Source organism: Pyrus communis, chromosome 6, assembly GCF_041283825.1.
Source record: "Pyrus communis isolate YQ-2024b chromosome 6, ASM4128382v1, whole genome shotgun sequence".
NCBI classification, from domain to species: domain Eukaryota; kingdom Viridiplantae; phylum Streptophyta; class Magnoliopsida; order Rosales; family Rosaceae; genus Pyrus; species Pyrus communis.
In genome coordinates, this window is record NC_142570.1 from 7836400 (window position 1) to 7855906 (window position 19507).

Below are 19507 nucleotides of genomic sequence, written 5' to 3' on the forward strand. Positions count from 1 at the left end.
TGAGAGTGGCAATCCAAGAAACAATGGAAGACCCACACGGCATGACGGTTGCAAAAAACAAAGAAAATAGACATCAAATCAAAGTCCTCTTCACGAACCCCTGCAGATATATACAAACAGGGTAACATATGAGTAGAAAGTGAGGCTAAGGAGTACGTAAAATACCCAACACTTGGCCTCAATGGGTTTTGGCATGCCGGTTGGGGGAAGGGAAGTAAGGGAGGGAAGTGAATGTGGTATCCAATTTCTAATTGAAGCCTGCCAATTCGAGCACATAGTGGGATGGGGATGAAGTATCACAACTAGGGAGAGGGGAGGAAAAGACATAAAGTAATAAAAGCAGAGGAAAAACACTGGATAAGGAGCTTGAAGTCCGGGATAGTTGGGGACTTGACTCAAGGAAAACTGAGATTAAGATCAGGAGAGAACCAAGAATAAAAAAGAAAGGGGGAAAACTGGAAAAGGCGAAAGGAACAAAGGAGATGAGATGAGAGAAAAAGAGGGAGAGGACAAAGGAGAGAGAAACCAAGAAAACTCAGGAGAAAACCTAGAAGAGAGAGAAAAGAAGAAAGGAAGGAAGGAGGGGTGGATGCCATCTAATAACCATTGTTCTTCCTTTTCCTATATAAATAGACATTTAATAACCATTGTTTTTCCTTTTCTTCTAGCTGGTTTGAATTATGTAGCTGGTGGTTTTGATGACATGTGTTGGCAAGGAAAATATCCCGAAAGGCATGAGAGATATGTGCGGACTAGATGGTATTTATTTTCTTGCTAAGTTTCTTTTATAATATTCAAAGTGAAGAAGTTGAAGTTTTACCATAACACCATCAATTGGCAATACAGTGAGTAGCCTAACATCTATAAGTCCATGCAATGTCCTTCCTCCCATCAATGTGAGACTCATTGATAGGATAAATGGATTGCGTGGAACCACTAAGTGAGTTGGGGAAGTTCAGTTCATGATGGTAAATATCAGTTGGCCTAGCCAAGGAAGAGGTCTTGATGTATTCATTTGAATTTAGTTATCTATTGAATTTGGTAGAACTGATGTATAATGGGTTCGAAGGATTCATTACATTGTTAAATTAGTTGTGTTACATTTGAGTTTTTTTTTTAGAATCATAAGAGATGCACCATAAGATTTGGAGGATTCCATCGAATGTTTCACCTTGAAAGTGACTTTCCAAGAGGGGGGAGCATGAAGATTGCTCTGAAAAGGTTTGCTTGCATCTTGATTGACGGAGTTGATTTTCACAAATCGGTTCAGAGATTGAGAAGATAACGACTAAACTTTTCAACCAATAAAACACTCAATTAAGGGTGAGCTAACCTATTTAAAACCAGACTAATCTTACTTTGTGTCATGCTTGTGCCGACCCATTTAATAAATCGCACGTAAGTGGTTTCAATGTTTTCCTCAAAATAAAGATACGGTCATCGAGCTAATCTTGATGCAAGGCTTCCTAAAGATGTAAACGTATGACAAGGAGACGATGAAGTAGTGCACATTTAGGTTATAATTAAAAGAAATACAACTTGGATGTCATCGAAAGTTTTACCTTGAAAGTGATTTCCAGAGGGAAGGGAGCACCAAGCTGTGTTCATCTCGTTGAGTAGTTAAATTTTTATATATGGATTGTGTGAAATGGTGGAGACATGACAATGATATGAGCTCGGGGAAATTCTGGGTTGACTTGGGTCAACATATCCTGAATAATTCTCGAATGTTGACGTTAGCATCATTAGAGGCCCACTAGAGCCTAGCAGGTAGAACTTGCCCATCGTCACTCTATTTTATGGTTAAGCGAGACATTTATTTCTATTAAGTACGATGTTCAATGTTTAAGTAGTATATATTGAAATTCTCATATAAAGGGTGAACTATAATTAGCTTGATCTCTTCACATTATACGTATGCAGTTTAACTCGAAAGTTAGATGCGGTCATAAGATTAAATAAAATTAAACGGTGTATCATGTCTCCGATTTTTGGATGTGATATTTTTATGATTTGTCTTTGGTACAGACTTTACCTGATTTATGAATTATGATTTATGACGATGATGATTTTATGAACTTAGGAATCATTACTACTTATCTTGTGGCATGCATATACCCATACAGGCTTAGACTTTGTTCTCAGTACATACATGAATCTGCAGTAGTTGACATGAGCATTTTTGACATCGAGGCATCCTTCCAGGCGCTGGCACATCATTATCAAGTAGGTTATCTACTCAGCTTTATTTGTAAACTGGTATTACACAATTGTGCTCTGAAGTATTATTATGTATGTAACTGGGGGTTGGAGACCCATTAAGTGTGGCCCGTCCAGGATGTATTGATATAAATATGATTTCCTGCAAGTGTTTTAACTTGGGCTTGTCCAAGTTTTGCCGAATTTTGGGTAAGTTTGATTAGTTGATAATTTTATTTATATTATTTTCGTGTATATCATGGCTTCGTTACCATTCGGATGATGGCTAGCACGCCTCAATTTTGATGCCTACTGAGACCCGGGTCGAATTGTGTCACACCACACATGTCAAGAGTATCTAGAAAGTCTCGAGGTTATAGACTGATATAAATGGAAAAACATACAAAAATATTGTATTTTCTTCTGTAGAGTTATCATAGATGACAATATTTTTCTCCATTATACAATTTTCAGAGTGTAGGTAAGTTTATGTCCTGTAGAAATTTAGGGAGTAGAAAGTGAGGTACAACTCCACTTCAATCCTACTATTATGTTGCTGCCGATTTTCCCACTAAACTGACTGGAGTTGTACTTTGGCACCACCACTTCACTCACCGTTAACCAAATAAGTAAGTACAAATGGTAACTTTGTAATTTAGCTCAAGGTGATGTGAGAATGTGAAGTTAAAAGAGTCTCATATCCTTAAAAGAAGAAACCTTGTGAGGATTTAGAAGACATTGCGCTACTCGCAATATTGACAATTGATTTTATGTTGGACCTTCATTTGTTTTCAACCGTTGTTTTCCCAATAGCCAGCTACAACTCATAATTAATCTTAATCCATCAATTTAATCATCACGTCTTCAACGTTTCTAGCATTTGCAGGTGATCACTCCACTGCGCATTTCACAATTAAACAAAAAGTTCCATAATTTCCACCTTTCAATTTATGGGTTTTCTTTTTAATCTTGATTTCATTGTGGATTACTGGCTTAATTATCGGTTTAATGGTCACCATTACTGATCTATTACATTGGCTTAAACCCTCTTGAATTTGAAGGTAAGTTGTTGGCGCTCTTGAATTATTGTTCTTAGAATTTTCAATTTTGATATTACTAATTAAAAAGTAGTGCTGGTTGCTGCTAGGGATACAACTTGGGTCGGTTTGGGGGGTTGGAAGATCAACCCAATCCTAATCTAACTTTTACAATTCGGGCTGAGGTTTGGGTTTGGTTTCATTCGGGTTCATTTGAGCTCAGGTTTAATTGGGTTAGGTTTACTTGGGTTGGGTTTGAATTATCCAACTTTTTCAAGTTTAATCTTGTAACAACTTAATTTTCAAGAATTCAAAAGAAAAAAAAAAGCCAAGTAGCATCAAATCTAGCTAACTTTAATTTCATAAATTAATCTACTATAAAGTTTTAGGATTTCGAGACTACGAATATGGGCTAACTAATCAAAGCCTCTTATTCCCTAAAATCTTTAAGTAATTATAAAGGGTAATTTATTAAAAAAAAAAATATTAGAAAGGGCGTTGTTTTTTGGACTTGACTCACTTGGGTGTAGTATGAGTATTAATTGATATGAGTTATAATCTAGTTAGATTGGGTTTGGTTAGTCGGGTTGGGTTGGGGATGTATGGGCAAATGATCAACCTAACTCAATCTAATCAATGAACGGGTTGAAATTGGGTTGGGTTCAAACGGGTTATAACTAAAAAAAAACTCACTTGTTAGGGTTTAAAGTTGGGTTGGACATGGGTGTGTTCGGATTGGCCCAACCCAAATTGTACCCCTAGTTGTTGCTGTATGTGTAAATGCTTGTATGCTTTGCGGTAGTCTGTGCTTGTTCGTTGTAATCTCGATTTTCGATGGTGGAATTGGTTGGGCCGATGTTGTACAACTAATGTAATTGCCGAAACAATGTAGCCCTTCACGACAATGTCATTTCAAAAGCCTTTTCCACTTAAATAGGATTGGCTGTATGAATCCTAAAACGTTATTGCGCTCGGTTATATGTCACGTCTTCCGTTAAAACTTTATAATCAATGGAACAAATATACAGAAGATGTCCAATTACATGATAGCACCAAAAAAAAAAAATAGACCCCAAAGCAAAACAAGAAAGTGCCCAAAACATACTTTGAAGCCCAAAAACAGAAACACACCAGGGCAACAATTCAAGGATAGAAATATCGGAATATGCTAGATGGTTACTTTTGTTGAACTGATTGTTGAACTGGGTAACACGTATAGTGGGGTTGAATTGTTTGTTTCCCGTCCTGTTGAATTGTTTGTTTCCTGTCCTTTTTGATCTCTTCCTTCGCTGGCCCAATTGATAGTGCGTCTGCTGAAGCGATCTTTCTCAGCCTTGTAAGTATTAGCACCGGATCCAACCCTTCTCCTACCACTGTTAGCCTTTGGTTCGACGAATCCCAGCGATCGAGTCAAGCCCTGCTCATCCAAATCAACCGAAAAATTAATGGAAAGAAAAATGAAACGGTTTTATTACATTAAAACTGGCCTTGAATCAAGTTCTGCAAACAAAACCAGGCAAGAAATATTAGAATACCTTCAAATCGAGAAATTGCTTTTAGGGCTTTCCTCTTTTGATACTCATTTAAACTGGCCTTGAATACCATCTTCCTCTTATATGTCTGCGTAGACTTGACGGGGTTGTCAAGCGGAAACTAAATTGAAAGAAAGAGAGCATGTCAAAGTTGGATAAGCACCTGAGCCATATTGCTAACAGTATGAACACGTTTACACAAACAAAAAAAACAAAAGCATAAGAATTTGTAGGCGTGCATCGCAGACTAGGAACTCACCATTGTCCCTGCATCTTTTGGGACGCACGAGCTCTTATCTCCCAAGGTTGATGCGGAGGAATCCTGAAATTGGTCCATTGGCCCGCTAGCTGTTGAAACATGAGAGCTTCTGCCTCCAAAGTCGGACGCAGAGGAATCGGGAAAATGATCTATCAGGCTTTCATCATCAAATGTGACGGAGGATGGCAAAGAAACCCATGACAGGAATTCATCATCCAGTGATTCGATGTCTGTGTGGGATTGACGAGAAAGAGTCATCTCATCTTCAGCATTCAGTGATTTCAGATAATATGGACAACCAAATGCTGGAAATTCAGACCTTGATGTCACCATAATCTTGTAATTTGGTGTTTTGAATTCATCAAACTTGTCAAGAAGGGATTCTGATCCAGGCCAAACATCATCCAAGACCAACATTGATGGGTGCAGTGCTGTTTTCATGAAAAATTGGCGCAACCAGTGAAGTGCAATTGATTCGTCTTGCAACGCAGGTATTTGGAAACCCTCGGGTTCAATCTGTTGATATAGTGTTTGTACCATAAGGCTCAAGTTAGGATTTTCCGAAACATGAACAAAGAAGATCATGTTCTTGAATATGTTTTTGACTTCCTCATCTTCACAGAAGTATTTTGCCAATGTGGTTTTCCCACTTCCATGAGGACCCGTTAGCACAACCGTTGACACCTCATCATTAAGAAGAAACCTCTTCAATCGTCTCAAAAGCACATCCAAGCCAACTGTAACCGATGAAGATATGTATTCATTTTCCTTATATTCAGCGTACGGAGGTTCAAAATCATGCACGTCTTTCCCCTGAATTTGCTCCAGTCCTGCCTCTGTATTACTTGCTGAGGTCTGCAATGTCTCCCTTGCATCCCTTGTTCCCTTCACACTCGGTACATTCAATCCAACTGCTGGTGGTGTGGCTTCGACCACTTCATATGAAGCTTTAATTTCACTTTGATCATTTTGAGATTGTACCACACCACTCCATTCAATTCGACCGATCACCGTATCTATATCACCACTTACGTCCTTTACCTGAGTGCCTGTACCATCGCGTTCAATGTAGGGCAAATGCCTACGACAACTTTGTTTGGTGTCATCAAATTCTGATAGATCATGAAATCTACACCACAACATTTAGATTCAGGACAACTAACTAAATTACCATGACTGAAATCCGAAAACCAAACCAGACAGAAATCATAGAAGCAAAAAATTAGCAGCGCGATAATTATAAAACTATGTTGAGAGGCCAAACCTGCTGCATTTATGGCAAAACCTTCCCTTTAGACCAGACACAATCACAAGTGGAGCCTTCGAATGAAGTTCGCACACACTATGCCTTCTATTATACGCCTTTGCATCACTCAGATCGACTGCACACCCGTCAGCTTTACAACTCGACATCCTGTCTCCACTTGCAACTGTCACAGACTCAGCTCCTTTCTTCTTCCTGTCATGATGATCTTCCACTTGCTCATCAAGTTCCTCATCTTCCTCACCCTCAAGAACATCCTCCTTCAATTCCCTAAATGGCGCATCAAGTTCGGATACTTCTTTGCCCTGAATTCGCTTGAGCCCCGCCTCTACATCACTTACAGATGTCTCCACCACACTCCTTGCTCCCACCTGCATGTCCTTTGCATCCAGTTGAACTGTACATGATGGATGTTCAGTTTTACTTTGTGCCATCCAACTCTCCTCGATTTTCTGCTTCCCTACCTTTATATTCGCTGCCGGATCCAATGTCTCAGTCACGTCCCTTGTTCCCTCCACACTTAGTGCATTCAATCCAACTGCACTCTTAGCCATGGCTGTGGGTACTTCACATGAACCTGTAGCTTCATTTTGCTCATTTTGTAATTTTACCACACCACTCCCTTCAATTCGATTGATCACTGCCTCTATATTGCTTATGGAAACCAAGCTCTCCCTCACATCCCTTTCTAACGCCGCTCCTAGAGCAGCAGGCCCTACTCCTCCACCTGACGGCGCCATTTGTTGTCCACCATTCTCTCCATTTTGTTCATGCGGTGTTGTCTCTGCACCACTTCCCGAAGACTCTCCCCTGTCCCCCGATGGAAGTTCAACTAATGGATCGTATTGTATGATACCACTCTCTTCAATTTTCATGGTCACCGTCTCTATATTAGTTACCGAAACCAAGCTTTCTGTCGCATCCCTTGCTAGTTGCACTCTCAGTATATTTATCAATCTTTGAAGAGATTCATCTAATCCAAGAAGTTTGTTGGTATATTCATACTTTTTGTTGCTTGCCCAAAGACTAACGTTTGAGCACTTGCGAACGAGCTCTGCACCCTTCTCCATCTCTACTCTAAAACTTTCTAGTTCTTCCTCTGTAAGATGCAATACCTGTAAGATTTTACCATGTGTGTGAGTTTGCCACATCATTTTATCTGTATTATATTAAATAAGAAATAGAATTATACATGTATTAGGAGATAAATAATATAATTATTTATATCAAAATTGATTGGGAATAGAACTCTGAGGGAGTGGTTTACGCCACTCACATAATGGGATGACAGTTTTCCTTAATAGGAGGAAACTGCCAACAGTTGGATATATATGGATTTGGTCTCTCCTCTCACTCTTATGTTCATTAAGAAGTTTTCCCTATTGAAACTGAATACCGAGAGCCAGAGAGGAGAAGGCTAATTCAAGAACCATTTACTATGAATTCATCAAGTAAGTTTTACAGATTGTTTCTATAGAGTCAATGCTGTATTTGATTGTGATGTTAATTGTAGTTCCTTGTATTTAATTGGTTTAGATTCTTTATTTGAAAAACACCAAAATGTGGTATCAGAGCCACCAGTTAAATCATGAACTCAATTATTTTGACTTAAAGAATATAAAGCTGAAACGGTGCCGTTTGTCTTTTGGGTATAAAACTTCACTTTCTTCCGCTGTTCTGGGTATAATGATGAACTTCTTCTCTTCAATTCTTATATGGAGGCTGTTCAATTTTTCTTTTCTTGATATTTGAGATTGATCTCAATTTTATCAACTCTACTTTTCGTCTTATATTAAAGGTATGGACCTTAATTTAGTTTTCTGCCATTTCGATCATTATTTCATCAAAATTCTATAATCTTGTCTAATTAAATCAGATAAAGTTTACATTTTGTTTAAAATTATTACTGTAATCGTTTATTTTGAGTTCGTTTTCGATTATGGTTATAGTTGTGAACCTTGTCTGAATCATATTAGAATTCATTGGAAATCAAATTTAGTTGAATTGATTTGTCTGATGGCCTTCTGTAAATTTTTTGTTTTTGTCAATATCTTGGATCGACAAATATGAATTCTGGGTTGGTTTCATTAAGATGTTCAATTTGCTACCAAAGTGGTTTATTTGAAATTTTGCTCTTAAGAAATCAAGTTTCGTTTAACCAGATTATGGTTTATGAACTGTAACAAGTAAAATTAGCCTCCAAAGGGGTTGTTTTGCTGGGATTAGTCATAAGCTAATGTATAGTGAGCAATGGAAAACTTGGATTATATATTGTTCTTCTTGCCTAAAGGTGTGGATTGACATAATTTCTGGTGCTTTATTCTTGGCTATGCAAATGTTTGAATGTTCATCTTAATATATAGAATGGTTTCTTGCCCAAAGGTGTAACCAGTTTCTATAGTTGAATATGGAGAAAGCTTGTTCAACTTTCTTGTCATAGATATTATGAAATTCAAACACTTATGAAATTCTGAACAACTTTCAGGTCTCAATATTCTAAATCTCATCAATATTGAGAAATTAAATGGGAACAACTTCAAAACATGGAAGCAGCAAATTGACATGAATCTGGGACTTTTGGAGTTTGCGATTGCTTTCAAGCAGCCTAAGCCACATGCCTTGACTACTGAGAGTACAAAAGAACAGAAAGATGCATTTGAAAAATGGGAAAGAGCAAATGAAATGTCCCTGCTTATTATGCAGAGTGCTATGGAGGAACATATTAGAGGAGGCATACCTTCATGTGATTTGGCTAAGGATTATTTGACAGCTATTGAGGAAAAATACAAGAGGTCAGATAAAGTGGAGGCAGGGTCTTATTTATCCTCTCTCACTTCTGCCAAGTTTGATGGGATTGGGAGCATCAGAGAACACCTACTCAAGCTTGTCAATATTGCCAATAAGCTGAACAACTTGGATGTGCCGATTTCTGAGCAATTTCTAGTGCACATGGCACTTGGTTCTCTATCAGCTGAATATGAACAGGTCAAAATCAACTACAACACACAAAAGGAATCCTGGAGTGTTAATGAACTGATTGCAATCTGTTGTCAAGAGGAAGAAAGGCTCAAGAAAGGCAAGGACGAAGCTGTCAACCTTGTGAATATGGGAAAAGGGAAGAAGGCTGCTGCATTCAACAAATTTGGAAATGCTGGGAACTTTCCAATCAAATCTGTAAAATTCAAAGCAGGTTCTTCTTCTGGAACTAAAAAGGGTGCTCAAAACTTTGGTGTCTTTGCTAAAAATGTTCCTTCCTCTAATCTGAAAGTGAGTAAAGATTGTGTCAAAAAATGTCATTTTTGTCAGTCAACTGAACATCTTAGAAGAGATTGTGCTGGTTTTAAGGCTTGGTTGATTAAGAAAGGTATCAAAATTGTTGATGTTTTTGTTACTGTTGAATCAAATTTAGTTTTTGTACCCCAAAATTCATGGTGGTTTGATACTGGTTGCACTGTCCATATCACTAATTCATTGCAGGGATTCAAAAGCCAGAGGGAACCAAGTAGAGAGGCCTATAGAGTGTTTGTTGGAAATGGGACAAAAGTAGATGTCGAGTCTGTTGGAAGTATCAAATTAGAGTTGTCTTCTGGTTTTATTTTAACTTTGAACAATGTCTTATATGTACCTTCTATGAGAAGGAATTTATTTTCAGTTTCTAAGTTTGTAATGGATGGTTTTTCTTTTATCGGAGATAATGAAAGCATCAGACTTTTTCATAAGAACCAATTTAATAATTTACTTGGTTATGCTTTTCCAAATGGGGATTTATGGCAGCTTCAATGTACTTATGTTCAAGAATGTTTCAATATTGAAAATTCTGCTCCTAAGAGAGTGCTCTCTAATGATAAGTCATCTATGCTTTGGCATAGGAGATTGGGGCATATCTCCAAGGATAGAATGAAACGTTTGATGAAATCTAGTATGCTGCCAGAATTGGATTTTACTGATTTAGAGTCATGCATTGATTGTTTTAAAGGCAAAACCACAAGTACTAAGAAGCTAGGTTCAACTAGAAGCAGTAACTTATTAGAAATAATACACACAGATGTTTGTGGTCCATTTCCAACAAAGACTATCTGTGGTAATCTCTATTTTGTTCTATTTATTGATGATTTTTCACGGTTCACTTATCTTTATTTAATTTCTGAAAAGTCTCAAGTTTTCAATTGTTTTAAAGTCTTTAAACTGGAAGTTGAAAAACAATTAGAAAAGTCTATTAAAGTTGTTCGGTCAGATAGAGGAGGGGAATTTTTTGGCAGGTACACAGAAAGTGGGCAACAAAAGGGACCTTTTGCCTTGTTTCTCCAACAACAGGGGATAGTGGCACAATATACAACTCCGGGAACCCCACATCAAAATGGAGTAGCTGAGAGGAGAAATAGAACGTTGAAAGACATGGTAAGAAGCATGCTATCTCATTCTCAATTGCCAGAATTCTTATGGGGAGAAGCTATAAAGACTGCCAACTATATTCTTAATCGTGTGCCTAGCAAATCTGTTCACTCTACTCCATTTGAAATCTGGACAAGTAGGAAACCAAGCTTAGCTCATTTTCACACTTGGGGTTGTAGAGCAGAAGCACGACTTTATAATCCTAATGAAAGGAAGCTTGATCCAAGAACGACCAGTTGTTATTTTGTGGGTTATTCAGAGAAGTCAAAGGGATTTAAATTCTATTGTCCTCATTCTCATACTCGAATTTCTGAGACAAATAATGCAAAGTTCATTGAGGATTTCAATACACTCTACTGTCAATCCAAGAATTCATATGTTTTTGAGGAAATTGATGAAACACAAGGGCCATCTTCCAGCAATACCGTATCTCTGCCTATTTCCATGCAAAATGTAGCTTTTGAGAATCAGGTTACATCCACTCAACAACCTGAAATCAATGTAGTTCCACCTCAGATTGCTGATATGCAACCATTACAGCCACAAGAAGAAAACATAGTAACTGCACCAGTTCTGAGAAAGTCTCAAAGACCAAGAAAGTCAGCAATTTCTGATGACTATTTGGTTTACTTACAGGAAGTCGAATATGATTTGGGAGATGATGATGATCCTACTTCTTTTCAACAAGCTATGCAAAGTGATAAAGCTGCCTTTTGGCTTACAGCTATGGAAGATGAATTGGCATCTATGCAGAAAAACAAAGTGTGGTCTTTAGAAACTCCTAATCCTACAATTAAGCCTATAGGATGTAAATGGGTTTTTAAGACCAAACGTGACTCACAAGGAAGAATTGAGAGGCACAAGGCCAGACTTGTAGCCAAGGGGTTTACTCAGAAAGAAGGTTTGGATTATAATGAGACTTTTTCACCAGTTTCTACAAAAGATTCTTTAAGAATAATTATGGCTCTTACAGCTCATTTTGATCTTCACTTGCATCAAATGGACGTGAAAACTGCTTTTCTCAATGGCAACTTGGATGAAGATATTTATATGGTTCAACCACCTGGATTTGTTGAAAGGGGGAAAGAAAATCTGGTATGTAAACTGACCAAATCTATTTACGGTCTCAAGCAGGCTTCGAGACAGTGGTATCTCAAATTTGATAACGTGGTCTCTTCTTCTGGTTTTGTTGAAAATAAAATTGATAATTGTATCTACATGAAGATGGTGAAATCCAATTTCATTTTTCTTGTTCTTTATGTGGATGACATATTGCTTGCTAGCTCAGATTTTCAATTATTGCAAGAGACAAAAAGCATGTTAGCCAACAATTTTGATATGAAAGATTTGGGAGAGGCTAATTATGTTTTGGGCATCGAAATAGTCAGAGATAGAGCTAAAAGAGTATTGGGATTGTCTCAACAAAGCTATATAAACAAAGTTCTAAGGAGATTCAATATGGAAGCATGTTCTGGTGGTGATGTTCCTATTGGCAAGGGAGACAAATTTTCGGTTGATCAGTGTCCCAAAACAGATTATGAAATCGAAACCATGAAGGATAAGCCTTATGCCTCATTGGTTGGAAGTGTCATGTATGCTCAGGTATGTACTCGACCAGATTTGGCCTTTGCAGTAAGTGTGTTGGGAAGATTTCAACAAAATCCAGGTGTCTCTCATTGGAATTCAGCCAAAAAGGTTTTGAGGTATCTGCAAAAAACCAAGTCTTACATGCTGATATATAATCATGTAGATTCCCTTGATTTAGTGTGTTATAGTGATGCTGATTTGGGTGGAGATATTGATGATCGTATGTCAACAAGTGGATACATTTTTCTCTTGGCAAATGGTGCTGTTTCATGGAAGAGCCAGAAACAAAAGACTCGAGCAGTATCAACCATGGAGTCTGAGTATATTGGATGCTTTGAAGCTGTTAGACATTCTAACTGGCTTAGGAATATGATTTTGGATATGAAAATTGTCAAAAACATAGAACGACCATTGAAGCTATATTGTGACAATAGCTCAACTGTTTTCTTTGCTAAGAACAACAAGCGTTCTGAAGCTTCAAGGCTTATTGACATCAAGTATTTGGTGGTTCAAGACAAGGTCAGAGATAAGGTCATTGACATAGAGCACATTAGTACTCATAATATGATTGCAGACCCTTTGACGAAGGCAGTGAACGTTACAACCTTCCAGAGATTGGTGCCAAAGATGGGCCTACATGCATCTCTTGATCTAGTTTGAATGTGGGAGAAAGGTACTGTTTTCTCTTTTTGTTTCAACTCTTCATGTTGTTAACTAGACAGTGGACTTATCTGTGTTATAGATGAGTTTTATTTCTTGTAAGCAAATTACATTATGTTGGTAATTTCTTATGGAGTAATTTTCACTTGGATCTAGTATTGTTGATTGTGTTTTGCAAAACTATTAAGAAATTTTGGAATGTCTATGACATTAAAAGGACCAAAATGTGGGAGCTTTATTGGTACCAAAGTTTTCACACATCGATTCCCTAATTACAATGATGACACTTGATATGATTACTAAGTGATTGTAGAGTGCTGGTACAAGAATGGTTGTGTCAAGTTTTCTATAGTCCTGTAATTGTATTGATGTGGAGAGTTATTGAAAATTCTGGTATACATGAGTATGATTCTGTGATCACTATTGTCTTATTGGATGTAATACTATTTCGGAAATGATGAGGCTGCACTCATGTGGGAGAATGTAAGATTTTACCATGTGTGTGAGTTTGCCACATCATTTTATCTGTATTATATTAAATAAGAAATAGAATTATACATGTATTAGGAGATAAATAATATAATTATTTATATCAAAATTGATTGGGAATAGAACTCTGAGGGAGTGGTTTACGCCACTCACATAATGGGATGACAGTTTTCCTTAATAGGAGGAAACTGCCAACAGTTGGATATATATGGATTTGGTCTCTCCTCTCACTCTTATGTTCATTAAGAAGTTTTCCCTATTGAAACTGAATACCGAGAGCCAGAGAGGAGAAGGCTAATTCAAGAACCATTTACTATGAATTCATCAAGTAAGTTTTACAGATTGTTTCTATAGAGTCAATGCTGTATTTGATTGTGATGTTAATTGTAGTTCCTTGTATTTAATTGGTTTAGATTCTTTATTTGAAAAACACCAACAATACCTTGTTATATTCTGCAATCTCTTCTATCAATGGCTTTATGGAGTCTAGCGTGGACTCGAGATGTCCCAGGATGCGTTTAAACATCCTCGTCTTCTCCTTCGTTTGTTGAACGGCACTAAATAGTACCTCAAACACTGCTCCTAGAGCAGCTCCTCCTCTGTTTATTGATGCCGCTTGCTGCACACCACTGCCTCCAATTTGCTCCTGCACCACAGTTTGTGCATTACTTCCTGAAAGCTCTTGCACACCCTTATCTTCCTGCTGCGCTCTCAGTATCTCCCCTGCAATTTTCAGTATTTCCGACTGCCTTGTTGCCAATTCATCTTGTTTTTCGTATATCTTCCTATTCAAAAGCAAGTTCTCCTTCAAGTCCCTGGCTTCCTGCAACCTCAGCACTTCTAACAGTGCTCTAAGAGACCTATCCAATTGAATAAGTCGATCGGTGAAGCTCGGCTCCGAGCATTTGCAGCAACTGCACAAGACGTAGCAGTTCCACATGCTAAGCTTCGATAACCTGCCAACGAGCTTTATACCCTCCTCCATTTGTTGTTGGAGACGTTCTATGTCATCGTTTGGGAGACCCAGTGCCACGTTATGATCTCCTATCTCTTGGATGATCCGCGGTCGTAAACAGTCTAGTGTGAACTTGAGATCTTCAAGGAGGGGTTTGTACTGCATAACAGTCCTTCCCATCGATTCCTTTACGACATCATACAGTACTCCAAACAGTGCTCCTATCGCAGCCCCTCCAACCAAAGCCACTGCCATGATATACGAGCTTCCGAAAACTCCCTACACGCAAAAAACAGAAAACTTGTATTCGATTCGATCTAAATTGACCAACCTTATTACTGATCAGTCGGATTCAGACCAGTTTTGCTCGAATCCGGTGGCAGTTGGTGGCGGACCATAAAGCGGATATGGATGTTCCTCCTGTGCCCAGCCTCCACGAAGCCTTCCGCATCCACAAGAAGATAAGATTTCGGGTTACGTGGAAATGTTACGGGGTTGACTGGTTTTAGAGACTGACTTTATAAATTATAAAAGTTTGCTACTCTTCGTTTTTTTTTTTTTTTTTGAATAAATCTCACGCATTCTTTACCTAGCAAATTAACTTTGATCAAAAGTTACTTTGTACTACAGGTTAGTTATAAGATTTTTTTTTTTTTTTTTTTTTACTTATGAGTAAAAAATCCTAAGTTTGAATCTCAAAAATGGAAAAAGATCCTCGTTGCATCATTTTCCTAAGGATCCTAAGAATCGTGTAATCATGTCTGTTCATCGTCCATCGTCTAATCAGTTTTCGTTAGATACTATTTGTATTTAATTTTAAAATTTAAAATAATTTTTGATCGCACGATATACAATGAACGAACATGATTATACGATTCCTGAGATCCTAAGGAAAAGGATTCGGCGAGGATTCCTTTCCCTAAAAAATGATGATAGTGCAACTAATTTATTATTTCATTCACTTAGTGTAATCATATCATTGTATAAAAAAAAAAATATCGGATTAATTACACTAACACATCTTAAGACTTATCGAGTTTTTACAAAATTCACTCGTATTTGAAACATTGCACTAACATTCCTTGAAGTTTTAACTCCCCTTCATATAACCCCTTGAGTAAGAAACCTGCTCATAAATTTACTAATTTAACCATATAATTAAAGAAAAGCTTTATTTTTTAAATAATTTTTTTAATAAATACATAAAAAAAAACAAATTAAAACGTTAAATAATTAAAAAAAAAAAATTAAAAATCAAAACGTCAGAGCCCTAATTACCTCTGTCTCTCTTGCTGCAAATTTTCATTTTTCACCCCAATCTCTTCAATCATGCACAAAAAAAGATTATAATTTTAAGGTGAATGGTAAATACCCATGAAAGAATTGGGTCGAAGATTGAATTTTGATATAGATTTCGGTCACAATCTGGGTTTGGGTTAAGAAAGGGACAAGATTGTCTGCCCTCCCACTTCTCGTGCCCTCCTATCTTGTGTGGTCATAATTAAGTCACGTCAACATTTTATGTTGTTTTTTTTATAGAGATAATAAGACAAAAATAAATAGTAATATAAAATATTAACGTGGATTAATCGTAACTACACAAATAGAAGAGCACGGACAGATCCATTGACTTCTCCAGATGGACCACGAACCCCTCAACTTCCTGGTGCGCCATGTGTCCGTTGCTGTCGCTTACTCCTTGTTCCCTTGGAGCAGATATGATAGAGATGTCTTTTGTGGATTCAATTCCGAGCTTGGACTTTCGATTGTATTCGCGCTCCACAACCAGATCTTCCGTTTGCACTTCTTCTAACTGGTGAGCAAGTAAAACAACTACAAAGAGGAAGTTTAGATTTGAGTACCTGTACTTCAAAGGATATTTACTTTTGCAGCAGAGTTCTGATTTAGAAGTAGGTGGACTTCATTTATCCTCATTAACTATACGAAGTAGATTCCAGTAATAAATTCCTCCATCTCCTTTCATGAGAGATTTTTCAATGTGATCTGTACACGGGACAGTACATTATATATTATTATATAAATAGTAGGATATGTGTGTTAAAAAGTTAATAACTTAAAAAATAAAATTTCCCACTACTTCTAAAACATGTGATGTACCACTTGTGTTCCCGTCACAACTAAAAATTTATTCTCCTTCCATAATGGCACACAAAGTTCAAAATACCCAATAAATTAGAACAGGGAGATTGCAGAAAAAAGTACAAAACACAAACTAGAGAAACCGAGCGCTTGGGGAAGATTAGGTTTATCAAACACAATCCCACAAGCAGAGAAAGTACATTCTTTCATATAAACCTTTGAGTAAAAAATCTGATTATAAATTTACTAATTTCCCCATATAATTAAAGAAAATCTCTATTTTTATTTACTAATTTCTACATATAAAAAAAACAAATTAAAACGTTAAATATTAAAAAAAAAATTTAATCAAACAGTCAGAGCCCTAACTACCTCTGTCTCTCTCGCTACAAATTTTCATTTTTCACCACAATCTCTTCAATCATTCACAAAAAAAGATTATAATTTTAAGGTGAATGGTAAATACCCATGAAAGAATTAGGTCGGAGATTGAATTTTGATATGGATGTCGGTCACAATCTGGGTTTGGGTTAAGAAAGTAACAATAGCAATGGCTGGGGCCTAACAGATACATAAGACTTGGAAGCAGCTATTTAGCTTCCATTCAAGGTGCTTTCGGTATGTGATTCTGATTGTACAACAGAAGCAGCTCCTCCAGCTCCAAACCCAGCCGCCACGGCTTTACTAGCCTCATTCGAACCACCATCAAGATCTCTACGTTTCTGCCACAACTCTAGGGAGAGAAATAGAGATAAGGATGGAGAGGCCCAGTTAGAGACAAGGTTGTAGGTGTGAAATAAAAGGAATGGCTTGCAGGAAGCCATGGCAAAGCAGTGGGGAAGCAGGTGCTTGATCGACAAGGAGATAGTTGGCTGCTTGGGAATTTTTGATTTTTTATTATTGTTTTTTATTTTTCTATTCCTTTATAAAAGTTTATTTATTTTTCATTTTCTTATGTGATCATAAGGCTAAATTTGTATCTAAAAAAATTTAGCTGAAATTTGGGTAAAAGGGGTTATGTGTAAATTAATTAAAATTTCAAAAAATGTTAATGTAATTTCTAAAAAATTTTTGTAAAATCTCGATAAGTTTAAGGGGATGTTAGTTTAATTAATCCAAAAAACCTCCAATCAAAAGTTTGGGACCCTACCCCATTGGGGATAGCCCAATGGTCGGATGAATGTTACCGGACAAAAAATATAAAATGAAAGAAAATAATTAAAAAAGCCCTAGTAGTCGTATAACCGGGCAAGTCAAAGGGCCTTGTAGCCATGGAGATATATTGAGTCCTCGTTTGTCAGCTCGGACTGTACTGATTATTTTTGTCAGATAGGATAAATAACCACCGGATAGTACTGACTAAATTAGTTGGGTGTTTGGTGCAGTATCGGACTAATGATCGTATTATTTATATTGTATTTGGTACTGAACCGGATAAGAAAAGGGAAGAAAAAAAAAATTTGACAAGTTTCACATCTCAAACACTGATCATACTTCTCATTCAAGTTGTAGAACGCATTAATCTCTATCAAAAACATTTGCCCGAATTCTCACAAACTCTTTTTCTTGCTCATGAAGATGACGAGTTTCACATCTCAAACATTGATCATACTTCTCATTCAAGTTGCCCTTCTTCCAATGTTGCTCCATTGCAGGGTTTTCTTCCCAATGGATGCCAGCCTCATCACCCAAACATGCAGAGTATGCCCTCTTTCTCTTCCACTCAGTGGGTTGGGATCGAAATTCCAGAAAAGGGTTCGAAGGTTTTGGATTAAAGAATCGCAGGAATTCCAGAAAAAAGGAAATGGCCTTTGAGAGCTTCGAGTCTCAGGTATTTTGACCCTAACAACAAACCCTAAATTCGAAAATTCTAATTAAAACACAAAATTACATAATCATTTGCATAATTACAAAGAAAACAATAACTAGATTCAAACAATTGAAAGAAAATTGCAAGAAAAATAGAAGGAGGGGGAAGAATAGAGAGAGTGGCGGAACCTGGGAAGAAGAAAAAGAATGAGAAGACAAACCTGGGAGTAGTGTGTTTGGAGAGGATCGGTGCGGTTGGAGAGGAAGGAGAGAGCGAGAGATTTTCTTGTACCGTCTGGAGAGGAAGAGAGAGCGAGAGTGCGTTTTCAGGAGAAATGAAAGAGCGAGGGTGTGTTCTCAGGAAGCCGACTAAATTGTACCGTGGTTTTAGAGGGGATAAGGAAACGGGTGCTTACCGTATAAAATAAGTGGGCCTGAATTATTTAATCTGATGGCTATCTAATATGAACAAACACCAAACACCGTACTCCGTATTATTAATCTTATCCGGTGTACCAAACACGGCCTGAAGGTTTAAGTAATTTTTTTTTTTTTTATCACGAAGATCATTTTCATTACATTAAAAACTAGTACAAGGCACAAAAAGAATAAGGTAGACAATTACAGACAAAGTAAAAGGCCCAAGCGGCAACCCAAGAAACAATGGAAGAGCCGCACTATCTTAGGCACAAAGGTTGTAAAAAACAAACAACAAAACCCTACTCTCCAGCAACAAAGACCACATCGCTGCCGTCATCACATCCTTGGAAGAAACAAAACTCTGAACCAAGAAAATAAACATCAAATCCAAGTCCTCTTCACAAACCCCTGCAAATATATACAAACAAAGTAACATATGGGTAGAGAGTGAGGTTAAGGGGTACGTAAAATACCCAACACTTGGCCTCGATGGGGTCCATCATGCTAGTTGAGGGAAGGGAAGTGAATTTGGTATCCAATTTCAAATTGGAGCCCGTTGATCTAAGCACATAGTGGGATGGGGATGAAGCATCACAACTAGGGAGAGGGTAGGAAAAGACAAAAAGCAGTAAAAGCAGAGGAAAAACGCCGAATAAGGGGCTTGAAGTCTGGGATAGTTGGGGGCTTGACTCAAGGAAAATTGAGATTAAAATTAAGAGAGAACCTAGAATAAAAAAGGAAGGAAGAAAACTGGAAAAGGCGAAAGGAACAAAGGAGATGATATGGGAGAACGAGAGGGAGAGG

General features: G+C 37.4%; 2 protein-coding genes across 2 annotated transcripts; one reads left to right on the plus strand and one right to left on the minus strand.

Annotated features, from left to right (window-relative positions):
* Window positions 1-4473: 4473 nt before the first annotated feature.
* LOC137711482 (uncharacterized) lies at window positions 4474-14857 on the minus strand. Its single transcript, XM_088695678.1, has 5 exons — window positions 13862-14857; window positions 6292-7406; window positions 5028-6156; window positions 4772-4889; window positions 4474-4653 (listed from the first exon to the last, which is right to left on the minus strand). Exons 1-5 carry the CDS (start codon window positions 14627-14629, stop codon window positions 4613-4615), a joined length of 3171 nt encoding a protein of 1056 aa, XP_088551804.1. The 5' UTR covers window positions 14630-14857; the 3' UTR covers window positions 4474-4612.
* LOC148696211 (uncharacterized) lies at window positions 7983-10013 on the plus strand. Its single transcript, XM_088695679.1, has 3 exons — window positions 7983-8089; window positions 8777-9655; window positions 9769-10013. The coding sequence occupies exons 2-3, from the start codon at window positions 8854-8856 to the stop codon at window positions 9795-9797; spliced, it is 831 nt and encodes a 276-aa protein (XP_088551805.1). The 5' UTR covers window positions 7983-8089; window positions 8777-8853; the 3' UTR covers window positions 9798-10013.
* Window positions 14858-19507: the final 4650 nt, after the last annotated feature.